This window comes from Lepeophtheirus salmonis, chromosome 10 (genome assembly GCF_016086655.4).
Source record: "Lepeophtheirus salmonis chromosome 10, UVic_Lsal_1.4, whole genome shotgun sequence".
NCBI classification, from domain to species: Eukaryota; Metazoa; Arthropoda; class Copepoda; order Siphonostomatoida; family Caligidae; genus Lepeophtheirus; species Lepeophtheirus salmonis.
The window spans coordinates 19,948,953-19,969,178 of NC_052140.2; the positions used below are offsets into that span (position 1 = coordinate 19,948,953).

Consider the following 20,226-nt stretch of genomic DNA (forward strand, 5'->3'; position numbering starts at 1 on the left):
CAAAAGACTGCTAGCGCTTTCGCCCACATATAAAGGGGCGTCCCTGGATTAAATATATATATATATATATTTTTTTTTTTTTTTTTTTACGGGGGGGGCTTTGTTGTTGTAATTTTTTTTTTTAAATCAAAAAATTAAAATATTTCGGAAAAAAATATCAAAATTAAATTGTGTGGGAAAAATTTCAAATTTCAAATTTTTCGGAAAAAAGTTTCAAAAATCCACTACTATTCTCAAAAAAAAAAATAAGAAAAAAATTAATAATTACTTATCAAATATTAAACATTTTAGACAAAATTTCATAAATTAAATTTTTGATATACAAGTTTGTGTAAAAACATTCAAACTTTTGTGGCTCTAAACAAAATTTAATTATTTTTGTAAAAAAATTTCAAGAATTTAAGTTTTAAATATAAACCTTCTCAGAAAAAAAACTACAAAATCTATATATATTCACAAAATATTAAATTTCTTGGAAAATCATTTGAAAAATTTTATTTCTTGGAAAATCATTTGAAAAATTTTATTTCTTGAAAAAAAAAAAAAAAAATTTAAAATCAAATATTTTTTATTAGAAAAAAACAAAAATTCCTTAACTTCTTTTTCTGGGGGCATACAACCTCTAATGCCCCACACCCTGCGGACGTCACTGATATATAGATACTTAATTGAGGCTGGAGGTGATTTTATTTTATAAAATAAATCAAGAAATCTGAATTACTCAGCCCAATCAAAGATATCTTCAAAAAGTCATTCTCATCTTTCAAGAAATATGAATAATGAAACATTCTATGGGTCAACATATTCTCATTGAGTCAGGCTCACGCCTTGGAAGTAAACTATTAAAGAGTGATTTCTACCCTCAAAGGGAGGATTGGAGTATTCAACTCCTCGGGAGCCAACTATATTAACAGAATGGGGATAGAGACAATCCTTTCAAAGGTCCAGACAGCAATATATTCGGTGAGAAGCCACAAAGTCTCAAAGTATTATTACTCTTATTAAGAATGGGAAATTCTTAAAAATCTAACACATTTATCTTTTTATTGATGATTTTACCCACAATATATATTTTACAATATTTTAATTTTATTTTATTTTACAAGTTGTTTTTCTGCTTTGTTAAAAGTTCAGTTATTTTATTATTGTATGTACTGTTTATATTTGATGTTTTCATTGTTATAAACTTATAAAAAAATCCAAATTCAAGAACCTTTCACAATCCAAGTTTTATTTTTTTAATAGAATAACCAGTTGGAGAGAAAATTTCATTTAAAAAAAAAAAAATTTCAGTCAAAGATGGCTTGCACACCCTGTATAAGACAAAAAATAGTTAATCTCGGATTATGCAAATTAGCATGACATGACTCATATTTTCTCATCATTACCAAAGAGTACAAATCCATTTGGTGCACGAATACATGAATTACCTTTGTTAAATCAAATATACTCATGCATATATCAGGTATAACCCATACAACTAAATTAAAATACTTGCAGTCAAATACCACAAACTATCCTTAAAGATTTTGAGGAGTGCAACATAAGAGTGTCTTTATGTTATTTTTTAAAAACCAAATGCATTAGAATTAAAGACGTATGCGTTATTTTTAATCCTTGATGTAACACTACAAAGTTATATGCAACTATTGAACCCCTATTAGTGAACTGGAACATTATATATTTGTAAAAATGACTAGTATGAGCCTGCCCGTTCCAGGGGACCATTGGAGATAATAATGAAAGTGTGAGATGATGACTAACCTACTCCTAACTTGCCTAAAGTGAAGATTGCTTAATAAATGAACCAAATACAAAACTACTTTACCTCCAAATGATTTAGTATCCGGCGTAATATCCAATGCTTCAATAGAATGCTTATGGGCCATTGGATACTTCAAAATATAACCAAAGTAATATGTCAAATTTTTTAATACAATGTCACCATTTGACTTTATTGAACAATTTGAGTTCTCATAAGTCCGGAAAATTTTCTCGTCAAATAACGATGGGTTCATTGCTTGTGTGGCACGTAGAAGCATATTGTTGAATGTAAACGATGTCCCGATCCAATTCCAGCTATAAAAAGTAATTCATAATCGTGTTATTTCTCAAAGAGGGGATCGCAATTGGCACATGAGATCTTGTGATTTAACACCTTGCCACTTCCTTCTTTGTGGACACGTGAAAGATAAGGTCTACGCCAACAGCCTAGCGTCGATCAAATACCTCAAAGATGGTATTCGTGAAGCTATTGAAGGCATACAACACCCATTTCGCGATTTGGTGATGGAAAATATCATAAAAAGGATACGGTCCTGTTAGCGTAGCTGTGGCGGCCATTTGGCTGATATTGTTTTCCATTATTAATGAAATACCTTTTTCTTTACAATGTAATAAACATCCGATCATTTATCTCAAAAAATGTCATTTTTCTTTGAATATCTAAACAATATCTCTTATAGGATAACCATCCTTTAAGGTAACGTAAAAAGTTGTAAACGTGCTTCCACTTTATTTTGAAAATAAAACTAACATAGTTAGGATAGTCCGATTTAGATAGACGGTTTTGTGGCTAATCTTCAGTTCCTGGGCAATGAAATAAGTACACACATGCCGTTTCAGCTCAACGATATCCATAATTTTATCAACATTTTTGACGCCCATATTACCAGAACGGAATCCTGGGAATCACCGGGTTATCTCTTGGATTCGATACTCTATTGGTTCAGAAACAGTACAATTTTTTTGGACGTCTGCTCCGCCTTTTCAACTTGGTCGTACTGATAATCAAAAACGTTTCAGGTTTTCTCTTTTTTTACTTTCATTTTGGAACGCTGTAACACACAACTAGATTTTACAAAAACACAAAAATGTAAATAAACTTTTTTTTAAGTGTGCACTTAACCTTTAAGTATACTTTAAGCTTTTTGAATACAATGTATTAATAGTCACATATAGCTCACTAAAGACATCTTGCAAAAACGCTAATCAATTTTAGGACTTTTTTTTTTTGCATAAAATAACTATTCCTTTTAAACCTTTTAATGAAAAGTGATTTAGACAGAAAAAAAATGGAAAAAAAATCACTGAGTATTTAGATACAGAAGTTCGGGTTATTTAGTGTACAAATAACAAAAGACGTCGCTTATCGGATATGATTTAAAAAAAATATGTAAAACCAAACTTTAAGTGTGTTCATACTATCATTATGAAACGAAAAAAAAAAATATATGTTAAGGTAAATACAATCATAAGTAAACTCCAAGTTATAATATGTTCTTGCAGATGTAACAAGACACCAATACCAACAAATTTGGACGGTGTACTAGAGAAAGAAATTGACGTTTTAGCTCATTTTTCCGACAATGATCGTTAATTCGGACATTTTGAGTACAAGTGTGGAGGGGGAAAAACAAAAACAAAAACTATTATTTTTATTGTCGTTTAACTTGTTATTTCATTAACTCATATCAGTTATGTGTAAGAAGAGTGTTTTATTCAATTGGAATGTTTGTTTGCTTTTGTTTGTCAGTATTGTAAATAAAGGTATGCCTATTAGGCTTTAAAAAAATAATAAAAAAGAAAAAATTCTGATGAATAAAACTTATTTAATTACATTTTGAAAAAAGGAAGTTATGTTGTTGCACCCTGTAATATGTACTAATAATTCACAGTTATAAAATAAATTTTTTTAAATAAAATTATGCAAATTCCAAGGCAATAATCCATAATTTTTTAAGTGGTTGGATTTCGAGGTTTGGAGTTCCAGAAACCATTGTGTCTGACCGAGAAACACAGTTCACTAGTTCATTATGGATGGGTGTTTGTAGGACAATTGAGATTGAAAGAAACAGCACAGCCATGTATAATACAGAGTCCAACGGACTCATAGAACGTTTCCACAGATCATTTAAGACCGGGCTAGTAGCACGAATGCTGGAAGAAAAAGAAGACTGGATCAATGCAATACCTTTAGTTTTATGGGGATTAAGGAACTGAGTACAAATAGACCCGGGTTCTAAATATTCATCTTTTCAATTCCTCATAGTCCGCTCAGGATCCATGGCCTTTAATTTCTTTAATGCGTCCACTTTAACTTCTGCCACCCTCGACGTCAAAAATGTCTTTAAAACAATGGACAAAATAACACACGTTCCTTCGAGACACTTTAATAAAGGATCCATTAACAAACAATTAAAAAAAAATGAATTCGTTTTTGTTAAAAATAAATTCATAAAAGAGTCTCTTTTTCTAACTTTCTTGGGCCCGTTTAAGATGATTGAGAGGCACGATCGTTACTATAAATTGAACTTTGGGCCAAGAACAGACAATGTCTCGATGGATAGACTTCGACCTGCATTTGGAGTTCCAAGTATCCCTCCGTCTTTAAGATGCACAATATCTTCAAGTGGAGAATGATCTATTTTTTATTTATCAATGTTTTTTATGATGCATTTTATGGTGTATTACTAACTAAACGATCTCTGTACTTATTCTGTCGTCTAGGGGGAGTAGTATAGGAGTTCGACTTGTTTAGATGATATTAATTATTCTTCCTTGTACCTTGTATTCTTTTTCTTGCTTTTTCTTTTTTATTTTCGTATAAAGGAACTCAGTTAAAATAAAGATATTTACATGATAACATATCTTAATTTTTTTGTGATATCATTTTTCACATTCATCGTAAAGGTAGATAAATCATAAAAACACATCAAAGATATTCTAAGAAACATCGATTATTAATTCAAGAATTGGCTAATAACTCGGAAACTAATTAATAATTTTGCCTGAAAAATAGTTAGAGGAAGTGTATGATACACTAAGAATTTATGTAAAAAGTGAAGCAAACCTATAAAGCCAACAAATTATTTGGAGGATATTTCAATCTCGAGTGTCTTAGAGCAGAAAACCCTCAGTAAGAAAATATCAATAGTTTATAAGATAATTAAAAATCAATTTAAATGTACAATTTAAAATTTATTTCGAGCAAAAATAGATGTATGTAAGCGAGACAAATAGCTCAAACATGTATAATTAATTCATATGAGTGGCAGTATGAAATTGACTAGGGATTATACAAATGCTTATTTTCGCAAGAAAAAATTAAGCAGCCAAACCAGAAGCAGCAGATGGAACGTAGCACCATTTCTTGACCACGGGCTTTTGGACCTTTCTGGGGTTCTTTCTGGAACGGGAGCAGACTTCTTTGGGTATATCAACGCACTCTTCAACAGGTTTGAGGCTGGGAACCAATTTGGTGACTTGTTTGCAAGCCTTTTGGGGTTCCAAGTTACAGTTCTCCTCTGGGACTTCTTGAACGATAGTTTCTTTCTTATCGAAACACTCTTCGGGTCCTGGTTGGGGAACACAGCCGGAGGGACCGCACAATTGTCTGGGGACCTTCTTACATTCAGTTATGGGACTGTATTTCTTGACGTTCTTCTTTTCATTTGTACAGACTTGTTTGGGCCATTTTGTACATTTTTGCTCGGTAGTGTAACCTTGGGTTACATCCTCACACTTCTCTTCTTGAATGGTCTCACAGTTGACAACGTCATCTTCAACATCGTGTTCATGATAACGAGTTTCACACTCGGATTCGTAGACAGTCTTACATTCTTCGGGTCCATCACCTTCGCAGACTAAGGGAGTGTGGCAGAATTTGACGGTCTCATCAACAGCGACCTTCTTGTATTCGATGAAACAACTCTTTTTGAAGTTTTCTTCGCACTCTTCCTCTTGTTGAGGCTCGAAGTCGGTGGTGTAGGTGGTGTGACATCTTTCGGAGTAACTGTGGTGACATTCGATGTGATCATCGTATTCGGTTTCTTCTACCATGACGACCTTATCGATACAACGCTCTCCAGCAGCAGCAATGGATCCAATGTCAAGTGGGACATCATCACCACCTCCTTGACGGGCCAATCTGTTGTCAGAGGCAGCTGGGTGCTCAGCATGAGCATGGGCATGATCATGTTCATGGTGTTCAGCATGAGCAGCGCGGGCAGTTCCACGAGCTCCATCATTGAAGGGGAAGGTGTTGAGAAGGGATCTTCCATCCCTGTTGACAGCAAGTGTTCTTGCTCTTGGACCTCCGGCAGCAGCGGCTGATCCAATTAAAGCGATTAAACAAACATACTGAAATACAAAATAAAAATATAGATTTGATTCCATCTTCACTTTTTTATGTGAAAATTCACCTTGAATGATGACATTTTGAGTCCAATTTAGCCTGTGGCAATGCACACTGCTAATCACAAACTGAGACTGATGCATTCTTGAAATTAAACATGTGTTTATATACCTAGTAATTGTTTACTCAAGAAAAAAAAAATAGTTCTTGTTGTGAAGCTTGCCGGCCCCTTCATCTTATTATTGCAGATAATAGATTTTAAGGGTTAGGTGATCTTGTCTTATTGTACGTGGAGTACTTATTTTTTTCAGGCATTTTAAATGAAGGAAGGGTCAATTTTTTTATTGGTTTTGTATAAGATATGTTTATTACAACTAGGTAGATCACTTGCGGTCTTAATCATAAATAGACTTAACTGTATTTCTATATATGTCTATTGTCTATTTATAAAAGTAATCTTCTTGCAATTGGTTTAAAATTTCTATCGTTTGTTATTTTTTAGTAATATTTTAGACACATACATTGAATTAATACTACAAAAGCGAATTACAACTGTTTCAAAGTATAGGTTTGTATATTTATATATATGAATAATTGAACCAATTAGAATAGAATTGATATTAAAACAATATTTATCCTCAATTACCTATGTACATATTTAATATTTTAGAGTTAGATTCGAGTATTACTTCAACTCGAACTCAAATCCTGATTATAATAAAGTTGACAAATTGATGACATTCATTAGAACTCATCCGTAATGTTATTCGAAAAAATCTACTAAAATCGAATTATCATAATTTGTAATATTTGAGTATAGATTAATTTTGGAATAAAATTTCACATTTGAAATTGATTTTAGGCGGATGTTTTGGCCTCTACCAAGTGCCCATTCGGTTTCTTCATTTTTATTAAGTGATTCCTCATAAACTATTTCTGTTATACATATTTTCTGGCAGCATATTTATCTTCAGTCTAATATATTTATAGTTTTTTGTATGACTATTGTAATAGTCATATTAACTTCCTACTTGATCCTAGATTTTATCAATTCAACAAAAAATAAATTCATTTTATATCTTTTTTAAAATAAAAGAAATATTGGTCTAAAAGTCGGTTTTTATCTAGTATTGGAAGCTCTCAATGCACAATATGCTCGTAAGAACTCCAGAAAATGAAAGTATACAATCTACAAATTCTGTTACTCCGAAAGTTAAATAGAACAAACATGGGAATTGATAAAGTAGGATAGAGATGGGTCATGAGAAAATCCATTCAAGAATTGGCTCACTACAAACTGATTATGGATTTTGAGTTCTTTTTGAAGGAAAGATTGCGTGATACAATAAATGTAATGATGTAAAACCATGTGAAATAACCACGCAATACAACTATTCATGTAGAGGTTGCTCCAAGCACTAATCTAGATAAATAGAGTGTACATTTGATATGCATTTCAGTTATGTTTAGTTAGTAGTATCTCTTGGAAGAACACACACCAACATTCAGACAGATCAGTCTATTTTTTTTCTGTTTGGTATTCGTTTGAATCGAGGAAGAGGAGTGATTCAAAAAAAAGTTTCGTGTCTTGGTTAAAAGTTACTTTATTAAAGCAAAAACGCCTCAGGAGAGTAAAAAGAAGCTTGATAAAGATTATGAGGAAAATTATGGAGTGTCTATATGGGCATAAGGGACGCTGAATGTTCTGGACGACTAATGAGGTTTTACTCCAATAATCTGTTGATAAAATCCATAATATGGTGATGGATGACAGAAGAGTAAAAGGGAGTGAGATTGCTAGTGCTGTGGGCATCTCGAGTTGGGGCTCTATTTCCATTAATTTTTCGACCAAAATTGATGAGTTGTGAGCTGGTGCATTGTTCTGATGAAGAAGGCCTTTTTGCGGGCCAATCGTGTGCATTTTTCTTGCAGCTCGATTGTCAAACGGTCCAATAACGATTAATAATATACAATTTTAACAGTTTTACCCGTTTCCGGATAGTCACTGAGGATTATTCCTTGCAAATCTAAAATACACTCCCCATAATCTTTTTGGCCAGTTCCTCGATTCAAACAAATGTCAAACAGAATAAAATTGACCGATCTGTCTGAAAGTTTGTGTGTACTCTTCCTATACATGCTTCTAATTAAACATAACCACAATAAGCGACAGTAGTCCCATCTCTCGGACTTTGCACGGAATTTTCAAACAACCCACATTTAGCTATTATTAAGAAAGATTAGAAGCTTTTTAAGATCCGGAAAATCCCTTTGATCTTTTTCATGATCTGTAAAATTTATAGTACCCGAAGTCAGTTTGGGACATGGCTCTTTTTGGATAATACGAGTTTACTTATACCGTAACCGGGTACTCCGGATCCGCGTCCTATCTCTCTCGTTGCATATAAAATTGCAATAATATCAGATGGTTCCCTTCTTATTATAGAAGAATGTTATTACAGGGGGCCCCCGCTTATGGTTGTTTTTTTGGGAACAAGAAAAATTCACAAGGTATGTTGACTTTTTTTTTTGTAAAGTAGAAAAAAACTATTTTTCAAATTCCCCTTTTTACTATTTTTCCTTTTTTTTTTCAAGTATGTTTAAGCAATAAAAACATTTTATTCATCATAAATTATTTAAAATAACTAAGGGCAGACAAGATACTGGTAAAATAAATGTAAAATTTAATCTTAATCGAGTAATTACTTGATTTTTAATCTGATCCTTTCAATACAGTAGAATTAAAATAATCGGAACTTAACCAATATTTATTCAGCAACCTTTTTAATTGCAAGCTTGTATATTATTGGAAACATCAAAAAGTTTGAAATTTAGATACCAAATCAAATATGTACGAATCCCTCCAAATTCTACAAAAATTATTGTATACATGAATAAATAGTTTTTATAATTTATTATCATTATATTAAAAAAAAAAAACCAATATGAGAGGAATACAAATCACTATACGAGGAGTAAGACTATTTCTTAACTCATCGGTATTCGAAATCCGAGGTGTTTGAAACCTCGTTATGGGAGGACATCCTTGCATAACTCTTTTTGTTTTATGTTCCTGTCATACCATTGCAGTCAATCAGAAAACAGAAATATGTCTATAGACAAAGCAGGGAAGACTTTAAAACTCTCTTTGATACATTTGGGGGCTTAGAAACCTCTAAGATGGGGCTAGGGACGACATTGCAATAACATCAACTACAAGAAGTCTAAAAAAAGAATGAAAAAACTATTTCAATATTATGTACAACTTGATAAAAAGTGATATACTAAAAACTACACATATTTTTATTATTTGTCAACTTCTAATATTTTATTATTTCAATAGACTGTCAAAAGAAGACTGAACCGCAGTAATTCTAATTGTTTAAGATATAAATACGTACGTAAAATCGACTAAATTTTCAGAGAAAAGTAACCTAACTTTCAGATCTCCCCTTGGGAGCTATGATAAAAAAGCCAACACGACTTTTCGAGACATGTGGAACATCTTACCAAAGATTTATATTCATAAGAGTTGGGCAATTTTTTTTATTTATGATGCAGTACTTGTTAGAGTATTTCAGATTTTTTGAATTCAAAAGACATTCAAATATTCTACTTCGACCCCATTTTTGGAATATTTCACATTCAAAATAGTTAAGGAGCAAATTTTAAGAGGTAATCTCTTTTGGATCAAAAATATTTCGGAAAAAGGAGCGTCTGGTAATGTACATTAATGCGACGTTGGAATTTTATGTCGAAAAAGGCACTGAGACGAGTATTTATATCTTATAAAAAACTTAAAATTAAGTGCTGAAATTAGTCACACTTAATGTACTCATGAATTTGAGCTTGTGTGGGAAAAATTATTAAATCATTAAATCTTTTTTTTTTCTTTTTTTCGATTTGACATGGAATGTCCTTAAACTGATTAAACATAAGTTCAACATTTAAGTTTATTTGACTACCTCAACGATAATACAGCCAATAAGTAATTACATTAATTTAGTCTTGCATTTTTTAATGTTATAAACATCCTCCCAGAGCATCAATACCCATTACATTTCTTATTTCCGATGAAATGAGTAAACTGTGTTGGGCAGGATGGGGTCTTAAAAGGTTGTTCTAGAAATAATTCAATATTTTTTATTTTCAATAATTAAAAAAATAATTAGTATAACAAATCTTGCAAACATGACCTTTGCATACTTTGTCATTAAATATAACCACCTTCAGCATCAGTAACATCCTTTACACGCCGTTGGAAGGCCTTGCAAGAGTTGATGACAAACTCATCAGACATGTTAGCTTACACAGCCACTATAGATCGTTCAGTCACTCCACATTTGGGTGTGGAGTTTTGTTGGTTTTCCTCTCCCAAGTGCCCACAGTACAAAGTCAAGCGGTTTCAAATCTGACACATCTCTTTGCCTCTTTAGCCTCCAGACCTTCATGATTTCCGTCAGAAAGGGGTGTGGGTCCTCGTGTATGAGGACAATCCCAAATTGCTCTTCACAGACTTCTGATACTTATAGTAGCCACGTAGAAGTTGTTGGCAAGGTGATTCATCTATTTGGTAGGATCCTCCTTGATGTTCTTCTACGACCTGGACAGGAACCCCGGATCCCTTTTTTAATTGTGGGCTCCACTTCCTGCTTTCCTAGAGAGGTCTTCTCCGTCATTCTTCATCTTATCCACCTTGAAAACCAGGTTTTTGGGACATTTCAAAAAGTCCCTAATCCTCGTCACCTCAACTTCAGCATCTAGGAGATCTAAGATTCCCTGCCTTTTGACTTTTTGCTCACTCATGTTGACGACATGACGAATTTTTTTATTATAGTTTGTTTATACACAAGGCATGCGGACCCCATAATGTCAAAAAATAAGCACTAAATCTTCCTATATTTATGAGATAATTCCCATTAATTAACAGTCCATATTTTACAGCCCAGCCTTGTATACTCAAATATTTCGATTTTTGATCACTCGAGTTTAGTGGAGTTTTTTCAATAATTGTTCTGGCTTGTCCATTTTTTTTTTTTTTTACAGAAAATGGATAAATTTATTATAATTGAGGGTTTTTTTCGAGTCCAAGTAATGCACGAATCCAACAGTACTATTTACACAAATTTGATACCAACATTTTCTGAAATAAGAGAAAATATTTGTATATTTATTTATAATTATTTAAAAATGGCAATCTACCTCTGATAATTTTTATATAGAGGAGTCGCAATACAGCTGAAAGCCACCCTTTAAAAAAAATTGTATTAAATTTTTTTCTTAAATATGGTCTTGTCAAAAATTGTAAAAATTTGTTCATAAAAAAAGTAATTATGTTGGAAAAAGTGATCTCGATTTTGAAGAAAAAATAATAGCTAGGTAAGAACTACCTCCACAAAGGAAGTTCTAATCATAACCCTTCCAGCTAGACAAAAAACATGACTCCTATAAAAACAATAACAAATTGTTCAGCATGGGTTTTATTTATATTAATTATTTTTTATAGTCTAAATAGCTCGTTTAAAGAGTGGGGTTTTTAATTCGGAAAATTCAAGGATAATGTATATTACAATTTATTTCCCAAAATTAGTTAAGCAATTCCAAAACATTTTGATCTTAGATAACAGTATTCAGAGTGAAATTAATAACTCAAACCAACCACCTCCAGCTTCAAGCACAGCCTCCAACCTGCCTTGAACCTAGAGCGTAGATGAGGAACTCTTTCTCCATGTTGGCCACTGCCTCGAGTATGGAAGCCCCAAAGGAGTCCACAGTATTATGTGCTCGTTTATTGGACTCTATCTCGAAGACATGCTACATATAGTGGTCCAAGGGGTTCAAATCCGGTGAGCTTGGAGGCCTCATTCCCGTTGACCAAAAACATATCTATAAAAATGAATTGCTTTTTTACTCTAAGAACGATCATGTGTCTTCCTTTCAGATATTCAGTACCCATCAGACTCCTTAAAAGCCTTTGCCACATCGTCAACAGTTGATTTGAGAAACTTCGGGAACACAATAATCTCCTGTGGCGTGCAAATTGTACGTGGGCACACAATAGTGGAAGCACAGCGTTTTTATTGGGAGGACAGTTATAGGAATTTGCATTACTTCTTATACAGTTTTGTTAGTTGAATCTGATGAGCACACTTTCATAACCATTTCACAAAAAAAATGGTTACCATCAAGATATTGAGGTCCAAACTTGTTCCAGATTTTAAACTCTCATACTCCGCAGTGCATCATGTATATAAGCTCGATGTTACATGCTAAATATCTGCATTAATATAAATTTGGGCAGTTGTCATTTATTTTGTTATAACGGTTCTAATAGTGGTTTGAGCCATCTGTTAAAGCACCCACCATGAAAGGAATCAATTATTTATTAATGAAAACTTAATTATTGCAATTTGTGACCAATAATTAAACATACTATCTGTTACAATTGTATTCCCATGAATGGGAACTATAACTATATAATACAACAGCATGAATCATTATCAAATATATTTATTGCTTTTTTTTTTTGGCAAGCTGGTAGTTTAGTAAAGTGTCCACTTTACATGTAGTGAAAAGATTGAAATGGCTTGTGTGCCCAAGTCAAGTATTGGGTAATTGATTCTGTGATAAAGTCGAGTCGTAAGTTTCGAGTCCAAGTTCCCACCTCTGTTGATACATACAAACATTATATCAAAGAAATTGTTATAATATAAAATATATATATATATATACTAAGGTGTCCTGTAAAATTACAAGCAATTTTTCAATAATGCATACCCTGCATTTTTTTTCTATTCGATCTCAGCTACTCAAATATGAAAAAAATAATTTTCTAAGACGACGATAACATGTGCCCACGAGAGCTTAAAGTCAATTTGATGACTTGACGGTAGGGTGGACTGAGAAATTTACATTCAAATGAAGATTACACCAAAAGTACTTACGATAAATGTATTTGAACTCGTTTGACTATTAAAAATGTATGTATGTATGTTGTGTATAACTTTGGTTTGTCTAATTTGAAGAATCTCCAAGTAATTCAGTAAAGCATCTTTTAACTTCAACGATCCACCCTACTTTATATAAAATGATAATGTTGAGTTTATCTTTCAGAATTGCTAAATAATAGGACAACATTTCATATATTAGGATTATTTTTACTTAATAACGCAATAAGTTAAGGTTTCTGGATATATTTTCTTTTACGTGATTTATTTTACATTCAGGATATGAACGGGATGTTTTAGAAATTGCTTTTGTTTCATGCCATGTAATTAAAACATGGAAGTCTTTTGTAAACTTTTGAAGTATATCTCACCCATATCATTAACTGCTCTAAGGATTGACAATTTTTTCGGCCTTCAATCAAAGCAGAATTACCATCCTATAAAGATGGAACTTCACAGAGAAAATAATCTTCAATTTTGAAACAAGAAAACAGTGTCATGCTTTTAACCGATATAAAATAACATATTTTTTTATATCTGAAATCAAATTTCATATAATGAAAGTCGAGCTGTTAATGAAACAATGATTAAAGTTATCATTAGTGTTGTGTATAATTACCTATGAGTAAAATACTAATTAATATCTCAGACTAGTGGCTATATTCTATTTATTAATTATACGTCTAGTTAAAAGGGAGGCACACACACTACTTAAGTACAGAGTTATTTTTAAGATATTAAATACTGTGATAGATAAAACTGGTAAAGGGAACCTTCTTAATATTTTAAATAAAATACATAACATCACCCCCTTCCCCCTCCAATCAATTAAGCCGGGGGCGAATTTGATTAATGTGCCTGGTTTTGACTTGGTACAGATTCTCATGGTCCAGATTGGCTCGCCAATCTTGCTCTCTAGGATCCCTGGGATCCATTTGTCTTCACGTTTATCGTAACTTTTACACCACCAGGCCTTCATTCCTTTGGTATAGCCTCTACAATTTACAATAGGGGAACTTGATCCAGGTGTCAGTTGAGGTGGAGCAAGGTAGGCAATAAAACTATCTAGGTGGGTTCGTATTCGACGAGTTAACAGAAGTTCAGCCGGAGGACGTTCATTATTGAGCGGCGCAGAGTGATATGAGAAAAGTAGTTCATCTATGGAGTTATCGGGGTTCTTTTTAACATATCCTTCACAATTCTAACTGCTCTTTCTGCCAGACCATTCAAATCAGGGTGATATGAAGGCGAGGGCATGTGCTTTACTCCCCATTCGCTCAAATTTGATTTAAACCATGAAGTGTTGAACTGAGGGCCATTATGAGTAGACAGTTCGAAAAAATCCAAACTTTGTGAACCACGAGAATAATTGATTGAGTGTCGCTTCAGTGGAAGTACTTGACATAGTCGTAGCCTCAATCCATTGGCAAATCATTCTTCAGGATAAGGTAAAGGGTAGAGTTGCTTTATTAATAAAAGTTGAGAGGGTTTGTCTCACGTCTTACTGAATTACTTGGAGATAATTCAAATTAGATAGACCAAAGTTTTACACAGCAGACATACATCTATATACTATTATTCAAACGAGTGCATTTGTGATAAGTACTTTTGTGCAATCTTCATTTTAATGTAAATTTTCCGGTCTACCGTACAATCAAGTCATTAAAATTGACTTTAAGCTCTCTCCGACAACTGTTATCGTTGTCTTAGAGATTTTTTTCTTCATATTTGAGTAGCTGAGATAAAATAGGACAACAATTGCAGGGTATACATTTCAAATTTTTGAGGAAAAAAAAAATTATGTCATATCTCTTGGGACACCCTAATATATACGTGATCTATCTGTTCCTCTATTCAATGTATAACTAATTATGTAATAAAATAGCAAAAAGAATATATTTTGCTTTTTTTCATAATACTTTAGCTAGCTAAAGATTTGAGATAAGATATAACGTAATATTTATTGCCATAATAATTATTTAAAAAAATGGGGTTTGCTTTTTCGAAATACCTGTCTTTCATTTATACTAGTGTAGGGGTTTCCAGATTTACCCGGGACATAAATAATTAAAATTAATCTTGAACTCTATTGCTTTTTTTATAGGAGATTATAAGTTTTAGTGAAGAAAAAAACATTCAAGTTGAAGGGTCGTTCAATTCTTTTTCATATTACTGTCAAAAATCCCTAAATCATAAAAATTATATTCTCTCTTTTTTTCTCTAAATCTTATGAGCTCTTTTAAAAAAGTGTGCAAATATGTAATAGCATGCAACAATAATCAATCTAAAAAAATTTTACGGTTCTAATTTTTTATTTAATGTGAAATAGTCTTATGTTAGTCAAAATATTGTGTTTTTTTTTTTTTTTTGAGAAAAAAGATATTTAAAGACCACCATGGCATGGAAGACCATAATTTCTTGAGCCTTTAAAAAAAATTAGCAAAATTTATTGATTGTTTTGGCCGTGGCTCTTGGACACATCCACACGCACATACACAGACTTTTGCATTTAATATATAGATACGTATAAACGTATAAAGTCAATGTAAAGTTTTACTGTCAGTAATGTTTTACTCTATGTGAATACTCAAATTTCAGAACAGAGAGAAGTTGCTTTCCTTCTAAGTTTATTTCTAAATAGAATAGCAAAAAAAAAAGTATAGTAAAATATAATCAAGTAATGGATTTGAAAATTTGTAGCAATCTATCAAATGGTTGACTTTTACATAGTAGTACATCTCATTACATGTACCGAAGACCAAAATAAATAGGAAATTATTTAAAAAAAATTTATTTTAATATATATATAGATCAGAGAAGTACTCGTTGAGTACGTAATTACAAAAACTGACATATAAAAAAAACACATATAGAAAAACAGAAATTTAACATGTCACATACGAAGAAAAAAAAAATTATTTTCCATCACGTTTTATAAATTGATTATGAAACTTAAAATGCAGTGTTGATATTATTTAGTGGTACACAAATTATTTTTTCAAAAAGAAAAAGAAGTTTTGTAACGATATCCCTTTCACAAAATCATTTGCAAATAGTGCTCGGTGCAAATTTTATTCCTTATGTGAGCCCTCATCTCTAATAATTGCCTCAATACAAGTCCAAAAAAACTTTAATTATCTAGACAGACTCAAGAATGGTACACTCCTTCTTGATGGAATCCTCAGGAGACTGGAAACCCGAGTGAGGAGTAGCGCACACCCTCTCCTCCAGACACCCCTAGATAGAGTAGTTCAAAGGGTTTCCGTCTTTAGATGAGAGCCGTCACATATTAATGTCCCAAAAGTCCAGAAAGTTGTCTCTCAGGAAGGCTTGGGATTAGGCGGGCAAAGCGAGGCTTGTTATTGGCATCTTGCGTCCATCTTGGAAGGGTTTGTACCACTTGTAAACATTTTCTTTACTCAGAACAGTTTTACCGTATGCCACTGTCATCATATCAAGTATTTTGGAGCACTTAATTCCATTTTTAAGCAAAATTTGATTCAAATTCTTCGATCTATGTTTTTCAATAGCAAAAAATTGCTGAATACGTAAAATACTTCTAACTGTTATACCTCTCACAAACAAACTAAACATATTATATAGCTGAAACATTAAAATATGTTTCTGGCGAGTATACTAACAATAAAAAAAAAATTAGTATGCCAATTATACCTTAATTTTTGAATACATCTCGTTTTCCTCAAAAATAAATCATTTATTATATGTTATTTTAAATTGCTACCTCAAATTCATTATAATGCCACCGTTCCTTGCCACAAAAGAAGTTGCATTATTTAATGAGTCGTATATAAATGCAATTTGTGGACAAATTATTGACCTATATCAGCTTTAAATAGATTAAAAATAGCAATTAGATATAAGTTCATTGTTTTATAATTCGCCGTGATTAAATCAAACCAAGTATTGCAAATATTTCCAGTCTTCATTATATTACTCAATTAACTTTTTTAGACATAATTTTAGGGTTCGTGAGAAGAATATGTGAAGAAGATAATGTTACACATTAATGGTAGCCAAAAAAAATAAATTAACATTTTATTGGGAGAACAAAAAATTTATGGTTGATCGGAACAGAGTTATATGACATAGTATTACTTTGATAAGTTCTCATACATAAATTTTTTGATGTGAATTTAAGGTTAAGATTGCTGGATTAAAATGCATTAAACTAATGTTTTTCGTTTGGGTCATAAGTGATCCTTTCCAGACCAGTTTAGACTGATTTTTTTAAAATAGTAGTGATTATCAGCACATTCAATGTTAGTCATCGATGATAGTTACTTCAGCCAGCCCCCCTCCCCAATAATAAAAACAGCACTGTTTACAGCACTGTTTGTGTATTTATTTATCCAAGACGGGTCTATATTTTTAATTCTGTTTACTGTATATGATTCATTGAACCTCTAATTTTGTTTAATGTTAACAAGCTTTTTTCTAAAACATGGTCTTGAGCCTTTAACAATGACATCATCTTCCTGAAGCGCCACATCATTTCGCTTCATTCAGAAGGGAAGACCTGTAGGACCATAACCAAGCCCTGGAAGACCTCAATGTGTCATATTTATCGGTCTACTACAGGATCAAGTGGTACAAGGAGACCGGGAGTGTAGATGATAGGCCAATGGTGGTCGCCCAAGGCCCATGTGGATAACTAGGTTAATCGAGGAAATGAGGTCAAAGAACAAATGGAAAAAGAAGCACTCCATGAAAAAGATGGTTCATGAGGCAAAAGTGTTACCAAACTACTTTGGAGCACTCTTGGAGCAAGTACAACATTCTAAAGAGGGAGGTTAGTGTGACTTCCTACCGCAGCATCGATGACTTGAAGGTAACCATAGTGTCTGCATGGAACAACCTGTCGGAGGAGAACGTCCGTACATCGTGTGAAGTAGTTCCAAAATGTCTGAGAGCTGTAGTTGCCCCAAATGGTGCCGTGTGGATGAACTAGGTCTCTTTCTGAAGGAAAATTCATGCTGATTTCAATTATGTAACAAAAAGTTTCGAGAAATAAATATTTGTATACTTTCTTGCCTGTTGAAGTTATCACTAATAGCTCACCTTTAATCTATCCCTTTTTCACTCGTAAATATAAATTAAATAATCCCTTTTAGCACAAGCAACAAAAATACTATAAAAACTAAATATAACCAAACTTTTGTACTTCTCTAAATTTGATATCTTGAATTTACTCATAAGTAAATTATTAAAAAAAAACAGCCCCAAATCACCACATTGCTTTATTATTAAAGTGAATCCTTCAGTATTAGAAGAATAATTGTTATTTTAGGCTTAAAGTAATAAATAATGTTAAAAAAATTATAGAAATAATCATATTTTTATGCTTATCATACTAGAAATAGAAAGAAACTTTGCTAATCAAAAGTTAGTGAGTGATGAATAAGCTGGAAGGTATTTTTATTTAAATTTTGAAGGTTTATAATTATAGTGTTACATACTAGTAAATGTATTTTTTGTCAAAAATATATATCCTTTAAATCGAATTCGAATGGAAAATCCCTTAAATTGATATTTTAACTATATAAATGAAAAATTCAGTCAGTCTTATGACATTTCTCAAATATATATATATGATTGTATTTTCATGAGAAAGAACAAATTTTAACCTAATATGAAGGTTACTAGTTTATAGCTTAGTATTTACAAGTATCAACTTTATAATAACGTTTTGTTATTTACACTTGATTTGCGTATTTTGTAGTGATTTGAAATATTCTTTCCCATGACAAAACGCTAATGACTCGCAAACTCTTTTGTGCAATCATTTTTTATAATTTTCCAAGTAGGTTATCAAGGCAGCATTGACTCGATGAACTAAATTTCTTATATGGCGATCATGCAATATCAGGTATAACAAATTCAAGCAAAGCCAGAGTTTCGTCCAGGACTAATTTTGTGAAGTTTGTCCAAAATCGTTTGTTCTTGCTTATGCTCACGCTTCCAATGAAAATGGACCATCTCCATCGATGTAGATGACTTATGAATAGTTTGAAGTTAGTTATATCCCTAACTTAAGCCCCCATGTCTTTAAGTTCTGGCATTGAACAGAGGCAAGGGATTAAAGGACCTGCGCCATCTGCAACCCAAACATCGCCACCATGAAGGCTTCCGTTAATTAGTATTGGGCTGTCATGAGCAAGTAAAATATTGGAAAGGAGTGTGTGGCACATATGGTCTTTAGACACCGTCTGAAGACCATAATCGCCGCCAGGACCGATCACATTGATAATTAATTATGCCAGTTCTTTTTTAGGACTAAAAATTAGGGTTACGTTCACTTCAGTCTTGTTTTGGTCCAGTTCAGTCCTGTATATCAGTTCAACTTATAAATGTTTGGTCTTTGATTACGTCACTTAACTTTTTTTTTTTTTTTTTTTTAATCAGTTCTAGTATTGACAGTACGAATAGCCGAGAGTCTTAAAAACCGGTCCCAAAGACTTATAGTACTGATTCTAAGACTAAATAAAAACCAAATCTTAAAATCGTTAAATATTCTAAATCCTTAAATCGTTTAATAATCCAAATCATTTGAAGATAGTCCTTGTATAAACCAACCGCGAATAATGAAGGCTCATTGTACTGCGAATTTTCCGAGTTCTACAAGAAATTTTATTTTATGATCGTGATACTAAGCATTGTGCTAAATCTAAAAATTTATATGATTTTTTATTAATTAATAGCATTTTGAATCTCAGAATTCGTATTTAAACTATTTACAATATTATTTCAGTTTAATTAGTAAATGGAAAAATTATAATGACGTCATATATCTTCTGTTTCCTATATCATTTTTGTTATTTGAAGATATCTCGTTATGTTTATAGTCCCGACCCACCTAAATTACAGAACATAATTTTTTTCCTCCAAAAGACCCCGAATAAAAATTGATGAGATTCATGGAAATTATCATTTAGAAATTTAGATAATAAATTATAAATCAAACTTAGGAAGAAATTAATGTTTCTTTTAAATTATGGGTTCGAAAGACAACATCGGATCAACGGTGTGTTTAAAAAAATGCAGCAACAGTTCTAGGGCAATTGCCCAAACACATTTTTGCCTAAAAACAATTTTCCAAATTATATTTCGCCGAATGGACATTTC

General features: G+C 32.2%; 1 protein-coding gene across 1 annotated transcript; it reads right to left on the minus strand.

Moving 5' to 3' along the window:
• Window positions 1-4,967: 4,967 nt before the first annotated feature.
• On the minus strand, window positions 4,968-6,304 carry LOC139904676 (uncharacterized). The gene is made up of 2 exons (XM_040720951.2): window positions 6,204-6,304; window positions 4,968-6,141 (listed from the first exon to the last, which is right to left on the minus strand). The coding sequence occupies exons 1-2, from the start codon at window positions 6,216-6,218 to the stop codon at window positions 5,107-5,109; spliced, it is 1,050 nt and encodes a 349-aa protein (XP_040576885.1). The 5' UTR covers window positions 6,219-6,304; the 3' UTR covers window positions 4,968-5,106.
• Window positions 6,305-20,226: the final 13,922 nt, after the last annotated feature.